The following is a 19,134-nucleotide window of genomic DNA, read 5'->3' on the forward strand; positions in this document are numbered from 1 at the left end:
ATGTCATTTTGAAATGTCTCAGCAATGAGCTCACCTGAAAGAAAACCTATTGGGTAACTTTTTGAAATAGATCCCAGCCTTAGGTAAAAGGAATGTATTAAAACTTCCATTATACTCTCAGGCTTGCTGGGAGAGCTTGCATTTAAGCCCCATGAAATATAATGCGAGGGGATCTCGCCAGGATATTGAAGCTCTGAGGCCAGGAATGAAAGACCGGCTGACGGAAGCTGAGGAATGCAGTGACCTTGAGGCTTTGTAGCTGGGTACTGAGGTGCAGTCTTTTAATGCTTGCCATTTTAATGGTCTCAGTCCTAGCAACCAAGCGATAGCACATCACAGTCTGGTATTTTAGCCCCTTCCCTCTGGAAGAGAAAGAGGTGTCCATTTAGAGGTGACGAGCAGTAAGGAACACAAGTGCAGTGCAGGGGAGGAGGTCACCAACCTTCACCAAGAGGACCCCCAGGGGCCTGACATTCAGGTCATGCCATAAGCAGCCGACTCCCAGAGAGCCTGTCCCCAGCTTTTTTTTGTTTGTTTGTGTGACCACTTCATTCTGTTACTTACAGAGGAAATGTTTCCAGTAAGAGAGCCTGTGTCTGGGATTTAGAAATCTTGTTGTTAAGTGGAATGTTGGTTGTCAAGACTACTGGGTGTAAAAGGATTTGACCTTCACTTGGCTGCAGGGGTATAATTGGGTGGTTTCACACAAAAGTAAATTGTTCAAATGTTAAATCAGGAAAAACAGAAACTTTTAGAAATAAGACATATACAGAATAAAGACAGTTTTTCTTTTTCTTTTGGTTGGGGCTACCTGATTTTTCTCTCTGAAAGTTAAAATGGGGTGACTCTCTCCTGTCTGCCTTGGCCTTAGTGAGGTTTTTGGATTTACAAGGCCCGCTCTGTTGAGGCTGCTTATTGTGGTCCATATGAGTGGGAATGCGCTCAGAGCTCAGGATGGCTCAGGCATGAATAATTGAGAGAGGACAAGGGAAAACACAATCCAGTCTCCAAACAGCAGAGTGACACTGTATACAGTTTATTTATTTATGCAAATTCAACTCTTTGCCCTCAGCAGAAAATAATACATTTAGAGCTTACATATTAAGTAGGATGGGTAATTCTGCACACTTATCTAAACAACCTGCACGTGTCTCAAAGCAAACACGAGAGGTGGGCATGAAAATGCTATTTCCTTGGTCTCGCTCCTATGTGCCCCTCAGAGTATGAGCATTTCATTTGAGTGGTTCTACTGTAAAATCGTGTTTTGCATATATATCCCATTTATTATGTCCCATGCATTATATCTAGGATATATAGTACATATATATTACTATGCAGATTTGAATAAACAAACCTGTGTGTATATATACTATATAAACAATGTACATTGTGGTCTATTAATTGAATTTTCAACAAAAAATTTGAACTTACACAATATTTGCCTCGTAATTTAACTTAGGAGACTCACCTCTGTTTAAGATACGATTCCTATTCTTGTGTTGTGTAGCAGTTAAGTATACCTTCTTTTGGAGTCAGAGTCATGACTTTCTGGCTAAGCAGTCTTGGGCAAGACGCAGTACCTGTCTGTGTCACAGTTGACCCATGTGTTGAGTGAAAACGTTACCTACCTACCTCATAGATCTGTTATTGAAACTAAATAATACCTTCCATGTAAAATTCTTAGTATAGTGCCAGACAAACTACCAGTATTGAATGTTAAACTATTATTATCCTTGTTATTATTTTTAAAATCTTAGCTTTGCTAATACCTGATAACTTCTTGTTTTAAAATGATTACAAAGGAGTAAAATAGAAATATTTAAATGAAATAACACTTATTACCTATTGACCTCTTACGTTTAAGTGCGATTATTGTGATTTGCTATGGACTGAATATTTCCTCTTGACTTTTCAATCAGATGCTTCCTAAGCATGACTATTTCTAGGCCACCTTGCTGCTTCCACATATTTGCACTGGCCTTCCTGCACTTCCCCATGCTTTTCCCATGTTCATTCAGCAAGCATCTGTCTGTTGAGCACCATTGTGTACTGGGCATTCAAGTGGGTGTTTCTTCAGATCAGCCCCTCCCAGCAAAAATCAATTTCAGCAAAACTGTCAGTCCTGAGTATTTCCAGTTTATGTCACAGGAAGTGGGGTCCCTTACAGGCCAATTATCTTGATAGAGTAGAAAAAAGTAGGAACCGTCTTACTCCGTTCTACCTACGCTTCTTGCAGCCCAGCCGCCCTCCTTCGTGAGGCAGACGTGTTCCCTCCGTCAGTGCCGCAGGTGCGCGTCTTTCTGGGAACCTCGGCTTCCTCTTCTCTCCCGTTCTATATGTTCAAAAACTACCTTAAATACTCTCTGAGTGCTGTGGTTTTGATCAAGTTAGGCTATTCTGTACTTAAAAGTAAAAATAATAATATTTGGAGGCATTACAATTCTAAGAAGTGAGCCCTAAATAGCTTGAATTCTGGTGCATTGTTCTAAAATCAGTAATGGTTTTGAAAACTTCTTTGCTAAAAATGTTTGTGAGCATGCTATATAAAGTGAACTATTTCCCCAAATAAATAAGAGTTCACAGTGGTGGTTGTGTGTGGATCACAAAAATGAAAAAAAATTTGTATCACACAGTCAAATTAAAACTGGTATGTCTAGAGTCATTTAATCTGTTTAACTGACACTCCAGGTCTTTCTGAAAGAACTAGCTGTACTTATAGCTGTATTGTGTCTCGGGTCCCAGTGTATTATGAGTTGTAAAGAGGGTACCAAATGAATATAAACCCACCACCTTGAAATCAGGAGGTGAAATCAACCTGTTAGTCATTAATATGGAGATACAGTATGCATCTTACACTTCAGCTCCTAGAAGAAGGGGCTCCAAGGGATGGCTAATATAACCCCACCTCATTACGCTGTCACAGGAACATGTCCAACACTTTCTTTTATTCCCATATAAGAATTCCTGTAGTTCTTATATGGAAATAATCATTATATTTCCCATATAAGAAGTGGTCAAAATCATTTCGTTCATCTCAGAGCTGGCATAAATCACTAGTCATTCACCTCAACAGTTCTGTTGACAGTTCTTAGTGTAATCCACATGTCATCAGACAGCTCTTAAAACAATTACCAAGTCATTAACATAGACAAAAGCAGCCTCAAAAGATTCTTGCAGGATTGTAAAGTGTGTGAAAGCTCATAAGTACTTTTGTGAGTACTTACATAGAGTGACATGATATAAAAAAGATTTATTGAGTGTTTACTGCAGGCCAGGAAATTTCTAGAAATATTTCAACTTAATTCTCCTTAATAATCCTGCACGTTCTTTTTTTGCTTGCTTAAGGAATCTAAAGTTCGGAGTCTCAATCTTTACTTCTCCTACATTAAACAGTGGCGGAGCTTGGATTTGAATTTGGATCTCTGACTTCAAACCTGTGTCATTCTGCTTCCCCACACTGCCTCACTAAGGAAAACCCACTCTAAGGACGCGTTTGTTTTTATTGAGCCCCTGTGGTACATCAGGCCCTGAAGATATGGCAGTAAATGAATCAGAGAGGGTCTCTCTCTCTGGGAGTTTACAGCCATGAGAGGACAGATAAGAGAGGAGAAATTATATGTGTGGATAAGTGTTAGACTCCAATATAGTTTCCTTAAATTAGGGATAACGATGAACTGATGCTTTAAGGAGGACACTCCCCAGGTGATTTTGGTGTGCAGCCAAGATGAGAAGCACTTTGTGCCTGACACATATAGTAAGCCTGTAATTAATTTGTTCAGACTAGTATGATTCAGACCAAAAAATGGAGTCTTACTTGGCCCTTCACTGTTCCCACATGTAGAAGAGACTTGGTTTCTGTGTTGGTTGGTCCTGTGTTGGTGATGTGTTTCTTCTTGGCTCTAATTCAATGTCACTGCCTTTTTTCCGTAGGTGACTGAAGGCCATTGGAAGTGGGGCGGTGTCACAGTGCAACTGAACAGTGCCTTTTTCACAGGCATCTATGGAATGTGGAACCTGTATGTCTTTGCTTTGATGTTCCTGTATGCACCATCCCATAAGAACTACGGGGATGACCAGTCAAACGGTGAGTTCCAGTCTCTTCAGTACAGCTCTATTTCAGAAAAGTGGGATACTGTCTCTACAAGACTTAAATAGCAAAGCGTCTGGGTTCCCTAGTCCAACTTTCCCTCCAGGTATGAATGAGCATCCCTAAGAATTCCAGAACCAGTGCATGGCAGATGCTTTGTTAAGTCCTCATTTTAAAAAATCTTTCAAATACATTTGGAACATTATATTCTAGTCTAAAATATGTCCCAGTTTTAGCAAAAACATTAAATTTGCTTTCCTCAATTTTCTGAGCAAAACTGACTGTTGAAAAGTATACCACATTCATTTTTCTAGCTTCAGAGCATGATCCTCTGATATCAGGTGGAATGGGACTGGGCCCTGAGAGCTGAAGATGGAGCTGGCTTTATTTTTCTCCTGCTCACTCTTTAGTTTGGACATGTGTCCAAACTAATTGTTATTCTCTGGTCCCCACAGCCTTTCTCTCCCTAAATGCTGGTATGTACTGTCTCAGATGTTGATGCTACAAGGAGTCTTAGACAACCTAGCCAGTCTGGTCATTTTGTAGATGAGAAAACTCAGGCCCAGAGAGGAGAAGGGCTTGCCTGAGGGTTTCCTACCAGCCATGGCGGAAAGAAGTGAATATCACTGTCTAAGGCAGTACTGTCAACTTGGAATTGGTGGCCTGGTAAACTGTTCTGATAGCTCCTTTTGCTTTGGTTACTTGATTCTATACTGTTTGGCTCCACCCTTATTCTTTTATATCTTTTTCACACCTGCTTTACCCTAGCTGCGTGCTTACATTCCCCAAATGTAAGATGCTCTTTCTCAATGCAGAGTCAGTGCCCCACACTCTGCCTCAGACCAGGGTCTGCTTCAGGGTCTCCCTGCCCACCATGGCACAGAGGGTTGGCCTTGCTTGTAGGAAGTGCTCAGTGAGCATGTGGTGAATTAATAGATACATATCCTGCCTCCATCTGGGGGTAATAAAACCCTACCCATCTTTTGACTCATTCTAAATTCGTCCTCCATCCTGAAACCTTTTCCTGATCACACTAGTTGGAGTTCGGCAAATTACACTCAATAGAATATTATCGCTATGGGGTGTTAATGGGTTTTAGGAGTCAAATAAGTTTGATAATCACTGGGTTTTTAATCAGCATCAATGAGGTTTTTGCTAAAAGACATCTTAATGCCTTTAGCACATTAATATGTACTGTAAGTCATTTACACTGGGTGGAGGTAAGAGCATTTCCCAAAACTGTTAAATCATTTGGCCCTGGAACCCTCCTTCTAGGCACTGTCTTTTGGAACTAGTGGTCTAAGGAACAGGCCTGGGGGAAAGGATTATACTTTTCACCTGACATTCACTGTGTAGGTGTGGGTGAGTTTGCCTGTCCCTTCTCTCTCCTGTTGGAACACTGACTCCTTAAGGGCAGGACTGGTTCTTAAAGGTGCTTTTGAAAATGTTCAGTGACTTAATGCTTTAGAAGTAAGAGTCGTTCTAGATTAGCTTTCATATTTCACAGATGAGAACAGGGTAGAAGGAGGTGGGGGTGGACATGAGAAGTGGAGCAGCGACAGGAGGCATCCATGCTGAGGATCAGCGATAGAGGAACGGTCTCAGCTGTCATGTCTCTGTACTATCCCTGCCACTGCTGTGCAAGAGTGTCCTAGACATCAGGCCTTCCTTCCTTCCTAGTCCTTGTCGTCTTTTTTTTTCTTTAAAGATTTTATTTATTTATTTTTATTACACCAGAGGGGAAGGGAGAGAAAAAGAGAGGGAGGGAAACATCAACGCGTAGTTGCCTCTCGCATGCCCCTGACTAGGGACCTGGCCTGCACCCCAGGCATGTGCCCTGACTGGCAATCAAACCAGCACCCCTTGGGTTCACAGGCCAGTGCTCAATCCACTGAGCCACACCAGCCAGGGCCTATTCCTTGACTTCTTGTCTCACTCAGTATATAGGGTTTACCTTTGGCCATGGGTCCTGGGCAAGAACGAAGAATTTTGACTTGCCTGCCCAACTCTGGGTTTGACTGACATTCTCTCTAGAAAGCTCATGAATTAGGAGGCCTTCACTTTCTGCTGCATCCTTTGCACTGCCAGCACTCAGTGTTTTACTGTGTGTGTGGAATATGGAAGCACGTATCCTCTCCAACCGTAGACCCCATCATGCCAGCAGGAAGGGATTCTGGGCTTGTGAACAGGAATTGTGATTTTATTTCATGGTCATCCTGTTGAACTTTGACAGAACCACATGAACCTGTCCTTGACTTGAGGGTATTAAGTAGGAATCTAAAAGATTGAGCTCCTGCCTTCCAGGGAAATTCCATAAAAAGCACTTGCTAGACTTCCTGGAATGTGGGAAGGTCCTTCTAATGGGTGATACTTGTTGACCACTGACCTGTGCTATAGCGCTTTGTGCACATAAACTTTTCTGGTTGTTTTTGCTGTGGGAACTGTAAGCAAACTTTTTTACTTCTCTGTATGTCACACCTCCCAATTGTAGGTGATCTCTTAGAGTCTTATGGCACCATGAACTTCTATGGTTTTCTTTCTTCCTGATAGCAAGGAAGGGGCATAAGAGCATCTCCTGTCATAAAGTGGCAGCCCAGGGAGTGATTCTGTCACAGGTAAGGGGTTTCCAAACACTGGTGAGAATTTGCACAGCTCCAGCACTTTCAGGCACATGGGAGGAGGCCAGAGCAGTAGCCAGCCCTGCAGAGACCAGATGGCCGCCTGCCACTTTGTTGGGTCAGATGCTGGAGTGGTAGCCAGGTGATAACCAGCTCCCATTAGGACTTCTTTCTCTGCACAACCGCTACTGTCTTAGGCCTGAAACCTTGCAATTAATAGCACTTGATCTATTTCCCCTAATATTTTTTGTTGTTGTTGAAGACAGTTTGAACCGCAATTTCACAGAAAGCTCAATAGGTAGTTCTCAGGTGATCTCCCCTGAATCTTTTACCGAGTGGTGTTTGGACATGTTCATGGTCATTTCAGGTTGTCACTGTGACTGGGACGTGCCCCTGGCATTTAGTGACCAGATTCTAGGCATGTTAAATGTCCTGCATTGAGCAAAACAGTCTGTAGTAAAGAACCGCCCTTCCCCCAATGCCCATAGGGCACCTGTTGGAAAACATTCTTCAAGCAGTTTAGTGGGCAGACTCTCTTGGGACCTTGTTCTGATCGTAAGCACAAAAGTGACACAATTAGCAGCTCTGTGATGGTGACATGATCAGCTATGACTTCAGAGCAGCCCATGGGGTTTCCAAACACTGGTGAGTTGGTCATACCCCTGGCAATGGATTGTACCCTTGTTCCTGCATGGTGCATTACCCTTGTTCCTGCATGGTGGGTTGTACCTGTGTGCATTTGGAACGGGCTTCTCAGGCTTGGTTCTGATCAATTTTCTTCTCTGCTCCTTTCGCTTTTCATCTCATCTGCTACCAAACCACACAATGTATCCCAGGAACTCTGGCACATTTGCCAAGATGTTGAAGCTCCCAGAAAGGCTCGTTTGGAGTATTACGTGGAAACCTAGAAAATGAACTTGTAGGGGGATATACTGTAGTTTTAAATTCTCTGGATGGTACTTTTCTCCCTGCCCCAGGTTTTTCATGTTCCTTCCCCTTCTCATGGAAAGTTTTTATTTTTAAATGGGCTTGGACTCTTCCCCCTACTCCTTGCTTTTAAGGTCCAGGGCCAAAAATTCAGATCTCTTGCTATGGAGAATGAATCACAGGTGTGTCATGCTTCTTGCCTTCTGAGATGGATCCTGGATAGACCTTTGGAAAAAGATAACTCCTGGAAAAGAAACAACCACTGAGAAGCGTTGTTTTGTTTGGAAATAGGTCAGGAGGAAGTAGGAGGAAGGAAGTGGGAGCCGAGAGCATAGGCTTTTGCTTCTCCCTTTTGGTCAAGGAATGAAAAGAGAGAAACAAAGCAGACCGAGGGTTCAAGAAAGGGTTGGTTTCCAAAGAGCATTTTCTCTCGTGTATTTGTTCGTCTTTTATTGTGTGGGTTGGAAAGTGACCCTTGGAAGCTACTGAGTAGTTCAGCACTTAGCATTGTGTTAGGTTTAATAAGATGGAGTGATAAGAAGCCCAAAGGAGTAACAAAGACACGTCCTTGTTCTCAGGGAGCTAGAAGTTTGGGATGGGAGATCAAGACTTCCTTAGCTGCCTCCTGAGACACAGGATGTGGCAGGACAGCTCCAGCCAGAATATTTTCATGTTTTCAGTAGCTGATTGGTGCTGCAGGGCTGTGGGACTCTGGCTTCCTTCTTGCCAGTTGACTTACCACAGTTGCAGTGGTGCTATCCCATTCACGTTAACCGTCTTATATGTGTGTGCACATGTGCATGTACATGCTTATGTAATCATCCATGTATGTGTGTGTGTCTGTGTATGTGTATATATATATAAATATAGGTAAATATTGATAGTTAGATAGATAGATAGATAGATAGATAGATAACTTTAACAAAATTATTTTAGACCTCTTTCTTGCTAGGGCTGTTCACATTTTCTGCTCTTCCCTTGCTGCCTTTTCATTAAAGTTGTTCTTTTTACCTGTTTCCATAACAATTTGTGAATCATTCTGGATGTCTTCCCAGGTAGAAATGAATTTCAGCTGACGTTAGTTAGCCCTTTCAGAGGGAAGGCACCATCTCCCATGGGTGCAGCGCTAATGCCCTGTACGCGTGACAAACTGTCCAAACCCCAAAGCCACCAATTCATGTGGGGAGAAAAAGTTGGTGCAGCTTATGAAGTCAGACAGTTTTTGATAATAGCTTTCATTCTTGTGTTCTTTTGTCTAGAGAATTCTTGTTAGAAGGTTTTAGGAAAAAAGCAAGAAATGGAATTCTTGACTGGATGACTATGACGAAGGGAACAGGAGACACTCTAATTGCCAGCTGGTTCCTTTCTATTTCTATTCACACTAAATGTCTTCTGTCAGACACACTCATTCTGCTGGAAGTCACAGCAGCCACTCCGGGTCCCACGTCCTGGTAGCTAGTTACCCTGCTGCGGCAGTTTTACGTAGGGGGGCTTCTGAGGTCCCATGCTGCTTACCTCACAGGAAAGGTGGCTTTGGCTTTTGTTGCCTCAGTAAACGTTTGGTTTGAGTTCTAAGGATGTAACAGCGGCTGCCTTTTATCGAGGTCTTTCCTGTGGCTGCATGTTAGATGACTCACCCAAGGCCAGTCTGGCTTCTCCTGACGTCTGTCATGGAATTGGTCTTATCATCAGGGCTGCTCTCAGCCTTTTCCCACTCCCTCGTGAAGATGGAGCTTTGGTAGCAGACCATCACCAGCCTCTCACCTCTAACTTTGCCTCTCCCACAGCCACTGGCCTACCAGTGACTTAATTTTTTTCTTGCCTGGGCACTTAAAATCATATTTTCTGAGCCTTAGTATTACTGTCACCCACTATGATAGGAGGTACCTCAGTCACCTTCTTAAGAGGAACTTTCTGTTTCTTAAAGGCATTAGTTGGTGGGGGAGGGGGGGCTGCCATAACAAATACATGCTACAGGCTACGTGGCTTAATTAACAGAAACGTATTTATTTTATCACAAATCTAGAGGCTAGAAGTTCAAGATCACAGTACCAGCAGAGTTAGTTTCTTCTGAGGCTTCTCCTGGCTATCTTCTCCCTGTGTCTTCCACATGGTCTTCCCTCCGTATGTGTCTATATCCAAACTCCCTTTCTTCTAAAGACACTGGTCCTATTGGACTAGGGCCCAACCCAATACCTCATGCTAACATAATTACCACTTTGAAGACCCTGTCTCCAAATATAATCACATTCTGTGGTATTGGGAATTCGGACTTTGACAAATGAGTATGCAGTGGGGAACACAATTCAGCCCACAGCATTAAGAGTTCACTCAAAACTTCTAGGCGTTATTGTGCCCCTGTCCTTGCAGTTGCCTGGCGCTGAATGTCTGGAGGTGCTGTGAGGTAGGTGGGAAATGCCTCACCCCACACCTGGTATAAACTACCTTGAATGGTTGAAAGGGACTGAGAGATGGCTGGACCCAGGATTTCTGAACCCTGTCCCACCAAGGCCACTCTGCCCCACCCCCCAGAAGGGATCACAAAAGCAGAATCATCCCAAGGAAGACCTGTTTGCTAGCTGAGAGTTTGTCCCTAAGCCCCAGTGGGGAACCCCAGTACTGGTGCACTGGACTGGACCTAGCCATGTGGGGCAGAGCAGGGAGGAAGGAACAAGACTGGCCTGTACCAGAGAAATCTTGGTGGGTGTTTTAATGAGCACTTACTAAACCAGATCCCACGCTGGGTATTCACATTCTTCAGAAAAGAAAAAAGAAAAACTTATAAGACCTAATATCCACTATTTTATTAACACCCCAAATATAAGACAGATGTAATCTCAGAGTAAGCAACAGTATTTGCATTGAAATTATTTTGCTTTAAAAATACTATATTCTCTTTGATTTTCTCATTCTGCTGTGAATCAGGGACTTCATTATAGCGAGTTATCATTTGAGCTTAGTTTTGAAGGCAAATGGGAAGGACATCAGTGTGGGACTAGAAAAAAATCCACAGAAAAGAGTGAAGTAAAGAAGTTATGTGGAAAGTACAAAAGCTTTGTTGGCAGACACAGATGGTTTGGAGTCCTGGCTGTAGCATATATTGTGTAAGAAACAAATATGAACTCATGGTGTGAGACCTCCCTGGCTTCCATATCTGGGTAATGGGGTGTTCATTTGTCTTAGTGGTTATAAGGGAAGAACTGGGTAGCCCTTATTGATCTTAGAAGACTGCTGATCTCCCAGATTCTGTGAAACAATCTCTGAATTACCCTTCTTTTTACTAAAACAGTCACAGATGCACAAATAATTGTCATTGAAATGCCACCTGTTTTCAGAAGCTGTGCTTATCATTGACTCATACAGTTCAGCCTGCGCAGGTCTCTGGACGCCTGGTATGCATTTCCAGCAGCTGGAATCAAGCAGCCACTGCATCAGCACTTACCTGTGGCCATGATAACAACAGTATGGACCCATCAGTTTTCCTTTGATATTAAAATCCCATGCCCAAGATTGGTCTCACTTCACAATGGTTAGAAAGGAACAAGCCTTTATGTTACTGTTAACTAGATGAGATGAACTGACATTATAACCAGAGAAAGAAACTTCCTGCAAACTGAAAAATTCTTTCCCTTCCTTAATTAATTCATTTTTTTTACCCTTCTCTGCCTCCAAAGTATGAAACATATCACATTTTTGGAAGGGTTTTTTGTCTCAGAAGGGAAGAGCCTTTGAGCGTGCCTGCGCACTGCGCAGCAGTTGCTGAGAGAGGGAGGAGAACAGATGGAGCAAGACCTTGGCAGGAGTGGGGGGCTGATGGAATTTGGAGACAAATGGAGGGATCCCCACTCCTGCCATGTTACTGCCATATTCCCACATCCATTCCCTAAGGGGAAACAGTTGGCCTTCAAGGTATAATAGAACCATACATGAATCCTAGGTTTTGCTAGCCAGAGTTGCATAGGTCCGGGTCCTCATCCTAGCTCTGCTGGGAGCAAGCTGCTTCACAGTAGAGAAAGTAATTGCCTATCACAGCCTCAGTGTCTTCACTTCTTATACAGAAATACAAGGCCTGCTAAGCCCCTAATAGTGCACATGGTAAATAGGCATGCATAACAGCTGTCCTTGCTATCAGTGAGCTGATATTGTGTGCTATAAATTCTTTTTCATCAGATCCATAAAGCAAAATTAACACCCTGAACAGTTCATCCAAATTATTATGTGTGTGTATTATATGTATGGATTTATAACTGTAACGCATCACATTCAAACTTAAACTTCGCTGCCTTCTCATTAGCTGTTATTTACAAAGAGTCCACAAATCGGCATCACCTAGAGGTTGAGAGCTTGGGTGCTGGAGTCTCATTGCTCCCCTTTGACTGTCACATCACTATTTATACCTACGTGGGCCTTGGGCAAGTTGCTTGACCTCTCTGCACCTCAGTTACCTCATCAACAGAATGGGAATGATGACAACGGCACTTCTGTCAAAGGGCTGATACGAAGATTAAATGTGTTAATATTTGTAAAGTGTTCAAAACAGTGTGAGGCAAGTACTGTAATACAGGTACCTGTTAAATAAAGAAGCCAAAGTAATTTTGGCTGTTTCATCAAATGATCTGTAGGAGCAGACACATTTTCTAGGGCCTGCTAATTGGAATCACATTTTAAGCTTAAAGAATTCATGTCTTTGTTTCAAAACCTGAAGAAAATTAAATACATTCTAGTATCTATGTCTTCCAGGAAAGAGATTCCTTAGGTAAACACTTGGAGGTGTTAATGGGTTTACTGGGGTGGTCAGGACTATCTTTGAAATGTTAATGACTCTCAGACCAGCAGATGAGGAAACTGACTCTGAACTTTTGAGAGCTCACCCAGATATGCAAATTTAGAACTAGCTTTGACCAAGCACCCTGCAGGGGCTGTGTGGGGGGTGACCAAAACGCTGGTCTTGTGTTCACAATCCTGGGGATTCCGAACGTTCAGAGTGCATTTCTGGTCGTTTTCCCTTGAGAAGAAGATGCCTAATTGTCCCTAAACATATTACATGTAGCACCCTGCCCAGTCTGTTGGGAATAGGCAGGTCCTGTTTGCCTGCACGCAGCATGGCCACTTTGTAAAGTATTCACAGCGAGGGAGTATGTGCCTGCCCACCCCCACTCCTCACAGGGGAGATGAGCTGTGTTGGCTCAGCCCACAGCACAAGCCTCCTCTGCTGGGCCTAGCTCCCGTCCGTCTCAGTTGCATACCTGTTCCATCACCTGTGGCAGTCCCCTCACTTCCACCCCGGTTTCCTCTTCTGTGAAGCCGGCATGATCAGGGTGACACCTTGGAGGGCTCTGTGAGGATAAATATAACCAAGGATAAAGCATCCAGAATAGCGTCAGACACGAAGTAAGCTCTCATTAAATGTTAGTAATGACTACAAATTACATAAACGGTAAGCTGACTCATCTCTTGTTAATATCTCTTCCCTGGGAGACAAAAATGGATGAAATTACTGCAAAGTCTGAGTGAAAGGGTTGGGTGTGAGCTCTAGGTGTTTGTGCCCAGCTCAGAATGTGAAAGAGGCATTGGGTGATGGTTATTGAGATGAGCCAGCTTTCTTCTCCTTTCTCCCTGAACACGTCTAACAACAAAAACCCTGTTTCAGGCGATCTGAGGGTCCACAGTGGGGAAGAACTCCAGCTCACCACCACTATCACCCACGTAGACGGACCCACCGAGATCTACAAGTTGAGCCGCAAGGAAGCCCAGGAGTAGATGGCTGCAGCACCTGGCTGGGACTGTCCCCGACACTCCAGCCCTTCTAACTAGAGTGGGGAGAGTGCCAGAGAGAGCTCACTGTGCAAACAAATGCTTGACTGCTCCTGTGGTTTCTTGGACCAGTGGCGTGGATGTTGTCACTTTGCCTTCTGACCATAGCTCTGGGAGGAAAGATTCCTGCAGCCACTAATGTATTGTATGTGATAACAAAACCTCTGGTATGACACACTTTCTGTGCTCATTGTTAATTAGTGACGTAGTAACATCTGTAGCAGGTGGTTAGTAAACCTCATGTGTTGGGGGAATATTCCTTGGGGGATGATTTGGGCCAGGTGGGGTGTATATGGAGTGAAATGTTTGACTCTTTTTCCTGTTTTAGATTCTAGGATAGATTTCTAACATCCTTTGCAGTCCCAGATAGGCTGGTGTCATAGTTTTTCACTCCTACTTCATGACCACTTTTTTCCCTATTTATATCACCAGGTAGCCTGTTGAGTTAATATTTAAGTTGTCAATAGTTATGTGTCCCTATTTTTTATGCATAATATAAAATAACTGAATTTCATGGTCTATTACACCAGGGGCATTTCAGCTTTGAAACCAAATCTGTATATCCAATACTAACCAATCTGTTGGATGTGGGTTGGGTCTGAAAAGCATTTTTAACCTCTTGCTTCAAATGTGTTTTCTTTTGATAAGATGCTTCAGACACTCTTCAAAAGTGTGGATCATTTAAATAAACCTGTATGTATATTCATGTATGTACACACACACGTCACCCTCCTGCTCAGCCAGGACACACGAGTGCAGATTCTTTCCCATGTCAAGTCCATGGGGCAGGGAGTGGGTGGGGGAAATAGCTTTATGAGAAATTAAAATATTTTGCCATCAAATCAAAGTGTTTGGGGACAGTATCTATTTCTGGAAATAGGGAACACGTTTTGTACTAGGAGGTTAACCTCCCTAGCTGTTATGTGTGACAATAAAGGTAGGGGGAAAAGTTACATGATTTAGAAGCAGATTACCATCCCCCTCTATTCCCACTCCCTCAAATAGCCTGTTCAATTGTATATTAACTCTGCCACTGAAGAGGCAACATGGTACAGAGAAGAGAAAGCACCCTGGCTCTGAGGTTAGAAGGCAGTTTCCTGTTGAAAGTCTATTGTTTATAAGTGTCACCTTATTGAAGACACCTCACCTGGATGTTTCTGGTGGGTAGAATAGACAGCAAACCATGACAGTGAGGGGGAGGGAGACATGTCTCACCCACGAACTCAGCAGTCCCGAGCCTAGTCGGGTAATATTGCCAGGTGTTCCAACATCACAAGAAACACCATGCTAACAGAGGAGGAAGGTAGTCTTTGAAATTCTGTATGTCATTTCCACTATCTGGGAAAGAAAGCCTTTGAAACTGTGCTTTTATCCCAAGACATGAAGAGCAGGAAAGGGCCCAAAAGTGCCCAAAGGAAGAAGCTCATAAAAGAACTTTGGTTAATTGCCTACCTCTGGGCACATTTTTACAAGGCAGTCCCTAATGCTTATAGGAAGAATAGGAAGAAGCCCACAAATATCTTTGGGTAGCTGCCCCAACTTTAACTGCCTCCTGTCCATATTTGTTTTACAACAAGTTGAACAAATGGAGTCTGGAGCAAGATAAGCATTCAGGCTAACAGACCCTCACACATATATAAGTTTGGGTAGTCATGTCCCCCAGGGAAGCTGGCACCACCTTTACCCATCAATCAATAAGTAACTTCTTCACCTCCATACCACAACTATATAAATCCTCAGAAGAAAGGACCTGATGCTCTTGCCACACCTGCTCCTGCTACCCTGCCTTTGCCACCCTTGCTTTTGCCTTTCTCTCCCACCTCAGCAAGGCCCACTCTCTTCCATGAGAACCTATCACCAATAAACCCTGCATGCACACTAATAGACTTGCTGATCTGTAATTCTTTACTGCATCAGCAAGAAGAACAGAGCTTCTCCAGTAAAGTAAACGGTGCTATTACTGGGATCCTGACTTGGATCTCACCCTTTGTCTCCAGCTGTTTGGAACGCAGTGAGTATGGTCTCATCTGCAAGGCTTTCTTGCCTTTCTCACCTTTGGGATAAAGGAGATGCTGTGCTATGGGAGTGGGGCATTCAAACATGCTAGGCCTGTGTTTGGAGGTAAAAACAATGAAATCTGAAATGAGTGCTGGGGTTTCGCCCAGCTCCAAAGACTACAGAAGCACTTCCTCTGTCCAGCCTGATCCATGTGCAGAGGCCTGGTAGGGAACTCCCATCACTGTAAAGTAACTTTGTTTTCCCCAAAGACATGCAAAACAAGGGCTTATCACCCAGCACTGTGAGCTCCCCCCACCCAAGCTGTTTTAGATGGGGGAAAACCAAGGCACATAAGAGTTAAGGATGACCAAAGAGGTAATGGCCTTTGGGAGCCCTACTCATAAATAGCACACTTTAACCTACTACTTGGGTTCTGTAGCCTTTTCTGCCTCCAAACCTCGCCAACAGAAAAGTCAGTTTAAACCATTGGCCTGTTGTAAGTTTGGAGCATCTCTCTCTTCCCCACTTGGCTTCTAGCAACTCAATTTGTATCTGAATCCCCCTTGCAAGAGCTGCAAGGAGGGGCAATGTTACCTTTGCCAGGTAAAGATCTTGCTCTCTTACTCTCGAGAAATTGCCACACCCTGAGAGGATGGGTGGAACATTTAAAAATCACCAGAGTGCTCGCTGCAAAGAAAGACACCCATGAGAAGGATGAGCTAGGTTATGGACTGGGACAAAAACACTAGGTTCCCCCCAGCCACAAGCAGAAGTCCACACAATCCAGAGACACACTGTAAAAGCAATCACACTCCCATCCTTGTGGCGCATTCCCCACTTAGGTTTAGTTCTTGAGAGGAAAAAGCAAGATGTTAGCTTGTAGTGGAAAGTGTTGGCTTTTTCAGGTCCTGTTCTCCTAACTAGGCCAATTTTGTTGGAATTTGCCTCACTCCTAAGTCTTTTTCCCTCTTTCTCTCTAGCCACTCCATTTACATCTCTACCACTCCCTGGCCTATCTGCTTTACAGAGTAATTGCTGTGTTTGTTTTCCAGCCCTGGGCCATCTAGTCCCCTAAGGCCATGCCTTTTGATCCCTGCTGCCTAGCAGGAGGTGACACTATTCCTTACCTGCCTAACCCAAGCCCGCATTCAACTTCAGATTCAGATTGGGTTTGGCTCCACTGTGTCTACATTGACCGAACAACGGTACAAAGAAGGGAAATCTCAACCCCTCCTACAATGTAGAACTCCAAAAGAAAAATAAGGAAATAAGTCTTTGGAACACTGTAAATTCTATGAGGATGGATTCTTTGGGAATGAACCTATGAAACCTGGGTGGGATTGTAGTAGCAATTCCCAAAAGTGGGAATGAAACCCATTTTTGCATTAAGGCTGGACTCAAGGCAGGCCACCAAAAGGCCATTAATTACTCCAAGGTGTCTGCTGTCAACCAGGGCCCAGATGAAACACGGATCACTTTCCTAGAAAGGCCGTGAGAAGCTCTCTTCAAGCATATTAACCAGGACTTAGAGTTTTATGAGGGACAAGTGAGATTAAATGATACATTTTTAACTCAATCAGCTTCTGACAGTAGGAGAAAATTACAAAATCTTCTCCAGGGACCTGGGGTTTCCTTGGATGAAATGCTGACCACAGCCAACATGGCCTTTTACAACCACAACCAGGAGAAGGGAGACCAGGGCTCGGGAGGAGAAACAGACAGAGACTAGGAACGCCCAGGCTTTAGCAAAGCTTGCGGGACATCCACAGCCATATCCTACAGGTCCTGCACAGCCTGCTCCAGATGACACCAAGTGTCGTGTGTGCCGGGAGAAGGGCATTAAGCAAAGGAGTATCCTAATCGTAAAAAGCCTCCTCCAGGGCCCTGTACAAGAGCAGGACTACAGGCCATGGGGCAGCCCTCTGTCCCTGGGGCCGAAGGGCCCCCGCCTTGCAGATAGTAACTCAAGACTGAAGCAGCCCACCCCAGTCGGCCCCACCTCAAGAGGTCGCCGTGACTGGACTGGAGCCTATGGTATGCATGGATGTGGCAGGCAGGACAATAACCTTTTTATTAGACACAGGGGCCATCTATTCTGTCCTTATTTATTGCCTTCTCCAGAGCTTCTCCTCCCAATCCTGCACTGTCCTGGGGGGGCAGGAAAGCCCCCCTACTACAAACTTCCCTCCTCCTTTGGGTGGCCTCTGGGACAGATATTATTTTATTCATTCCATTATGTCGTCCCTGAATACCCAAGTCCCCTCCTCAGGAGGGGTCTTCTCCAATTGTTAGGGACCAAAATAGTTATAGGAGGGAATCCTGACTTAAGACCACCTCTCCATATGTTAGTTACACAAACTGAAAACCATATAAACACTCGCACCTCTGCGTGGGAGAGATAAATTGACCCAGCGGTCTGGGACACCAGAGTTCCCGGTCAGGCTAAAAATGCCACACCAGTCTTCATTAGCCATAAGGTCCCTCACAGTTTCCCCACCAAGAGGCAGTACCTGCTGAGACCCGAGGCAAAGGCTGGGCTTCAGCCTATGATTTCTGAATTCCTTTCTCATGGGCTACTTAAACCCACGAGTTCCCTGGTAAGCCTCCTATATTAGTGGTCTGGGAAAAGGATGACTCCTATAGATTAGTCCAAGATTTGAGAATCATTAATGAAGCGGTGGTTCTGCTGCACCCTGCTGTCCCCAACCCATGCACTGTCTTGGGGACAATTCCTGCAGATACCCTATGGTTTACTGTATTAGACCTAAAGGATGCGTTCTTTTGTATCCCGCTGGACATAAAGTCCCAATTTCTTTTTGCCTTTGAATGGACATTCCCTGAGGGGCAGTCCCAACAACTATCTTTGACTATCCTACCCCAGGGGGTCAGAGACAGCCCCATTTATTCAGTCAGGCTCTGGCTGAGGACTTAACTGTCTTACAGCTAGAGAACAGGGCATTACTTCAGTGTGTAGGTGATCTACTTGTTTGTTCCCCAAACCAGAAACTGTCTGTTTTACGAACTGCTCAGACATTAAATTTCTTGGCTATGTGAGGATATAAGGTTTCCAAGTCTAAGGCTCAGCTAGTCAAACAAGGAAGTACACTGTTTGCCTTGGTCCTTACTCCTGGGAAGCATGGCCTTTTCGTAGACAGAACCCAGCCCAACACTCAGTTTCCTACACCCAGCACTTGGAAACAATTGAGGTCCTTTCTTGGCTTAACTGGGTATTGCAGAGTCTGCATACCTAATTATGGCTTTGTTGCACAGCCCCTTTGTGACAGCCTCAAGGGCTGGGAAGATTCTGTCCCTTTACAATGGGAACAGAATCAACAAAAGACTTTCAATCAGTTTAAGACATTGCTTACTCAAGCTGTGGCCCTAGGACCCCCTAACCCCTCCAAGCCTTTCCTACTATTAAAACATGAAAAGGAGGGAATAGCTCTTGGGTTCCTCACCAAAAAATTAGGAAATACCCACCAACCCATGGCCTACACATCTAAAAGGCTAGCAGCCCGTGAGTGGCCTTCTTGTTTTTGAGCTGTTGGGGGCTTCACCCTTCCCTTAGAGAAGGCCTTCGAACAGACTCTCGGGTTCCAATCCGGGCACACACAAGTCACCGAGTCCCAGAACTTCTGCAGACTAAGGGCCACTGCTGGCTCTCTGACAATAGACTCGTAAAATACCAGG

The 19,134-nt window shown here is 44.1% G+C and overlaps 1 protein-coding gene across 3 annotated transcripts in view; it reads left to right on the forward strand.

Moving 5' to 3' along the window:
- The window catches only part of WLS (Wnt ligand secretion mediator), a 110,930-nt gene that overhangs the window by 89,466 nt on the left and 2,330 nt on the right, over positions 1-19,134 (forward strand). For 2 of the 3 annotated variants that reach the window (XM_045835506.1, XM_045835504.1), the window contains 2 exons: positions 3,931-4,084; positions 13,283-14,152. In XM_045835506.1, coding sequence (XP_045691462.1) covers positions 3,931-4,084; positions 13,283-13,392 — 264 coding nt within the window. In that variant the 3' untranslated portion in view covers positions 13,393-14,152. Of the gene's footprint in view, positions 1-3,930; positions 4,085-13,282; positions 14,153-19,134 lie in introns of those variants that run through there. The other variant, XM_045835505.1, reaches the window with a different exon arrangement.

The sequence above is a fragment of the Phyllostomus hastatus genome, unplaced genomic scaffold (assembly GCF_019186645.2).
Source record: "Phyllostomus hastatus isolate PE091 unplaced genomic scaffold, TTU_PhHast_1.1 phas_contig_209, whole genome shotgun sequence".
Lineage (NCBI taxonomy): Eukaryota > Metazoa > Chordata > Mammalia > Chiroptera > Phyllostomidae > Phyllostomus > Phyllostomus hastatus.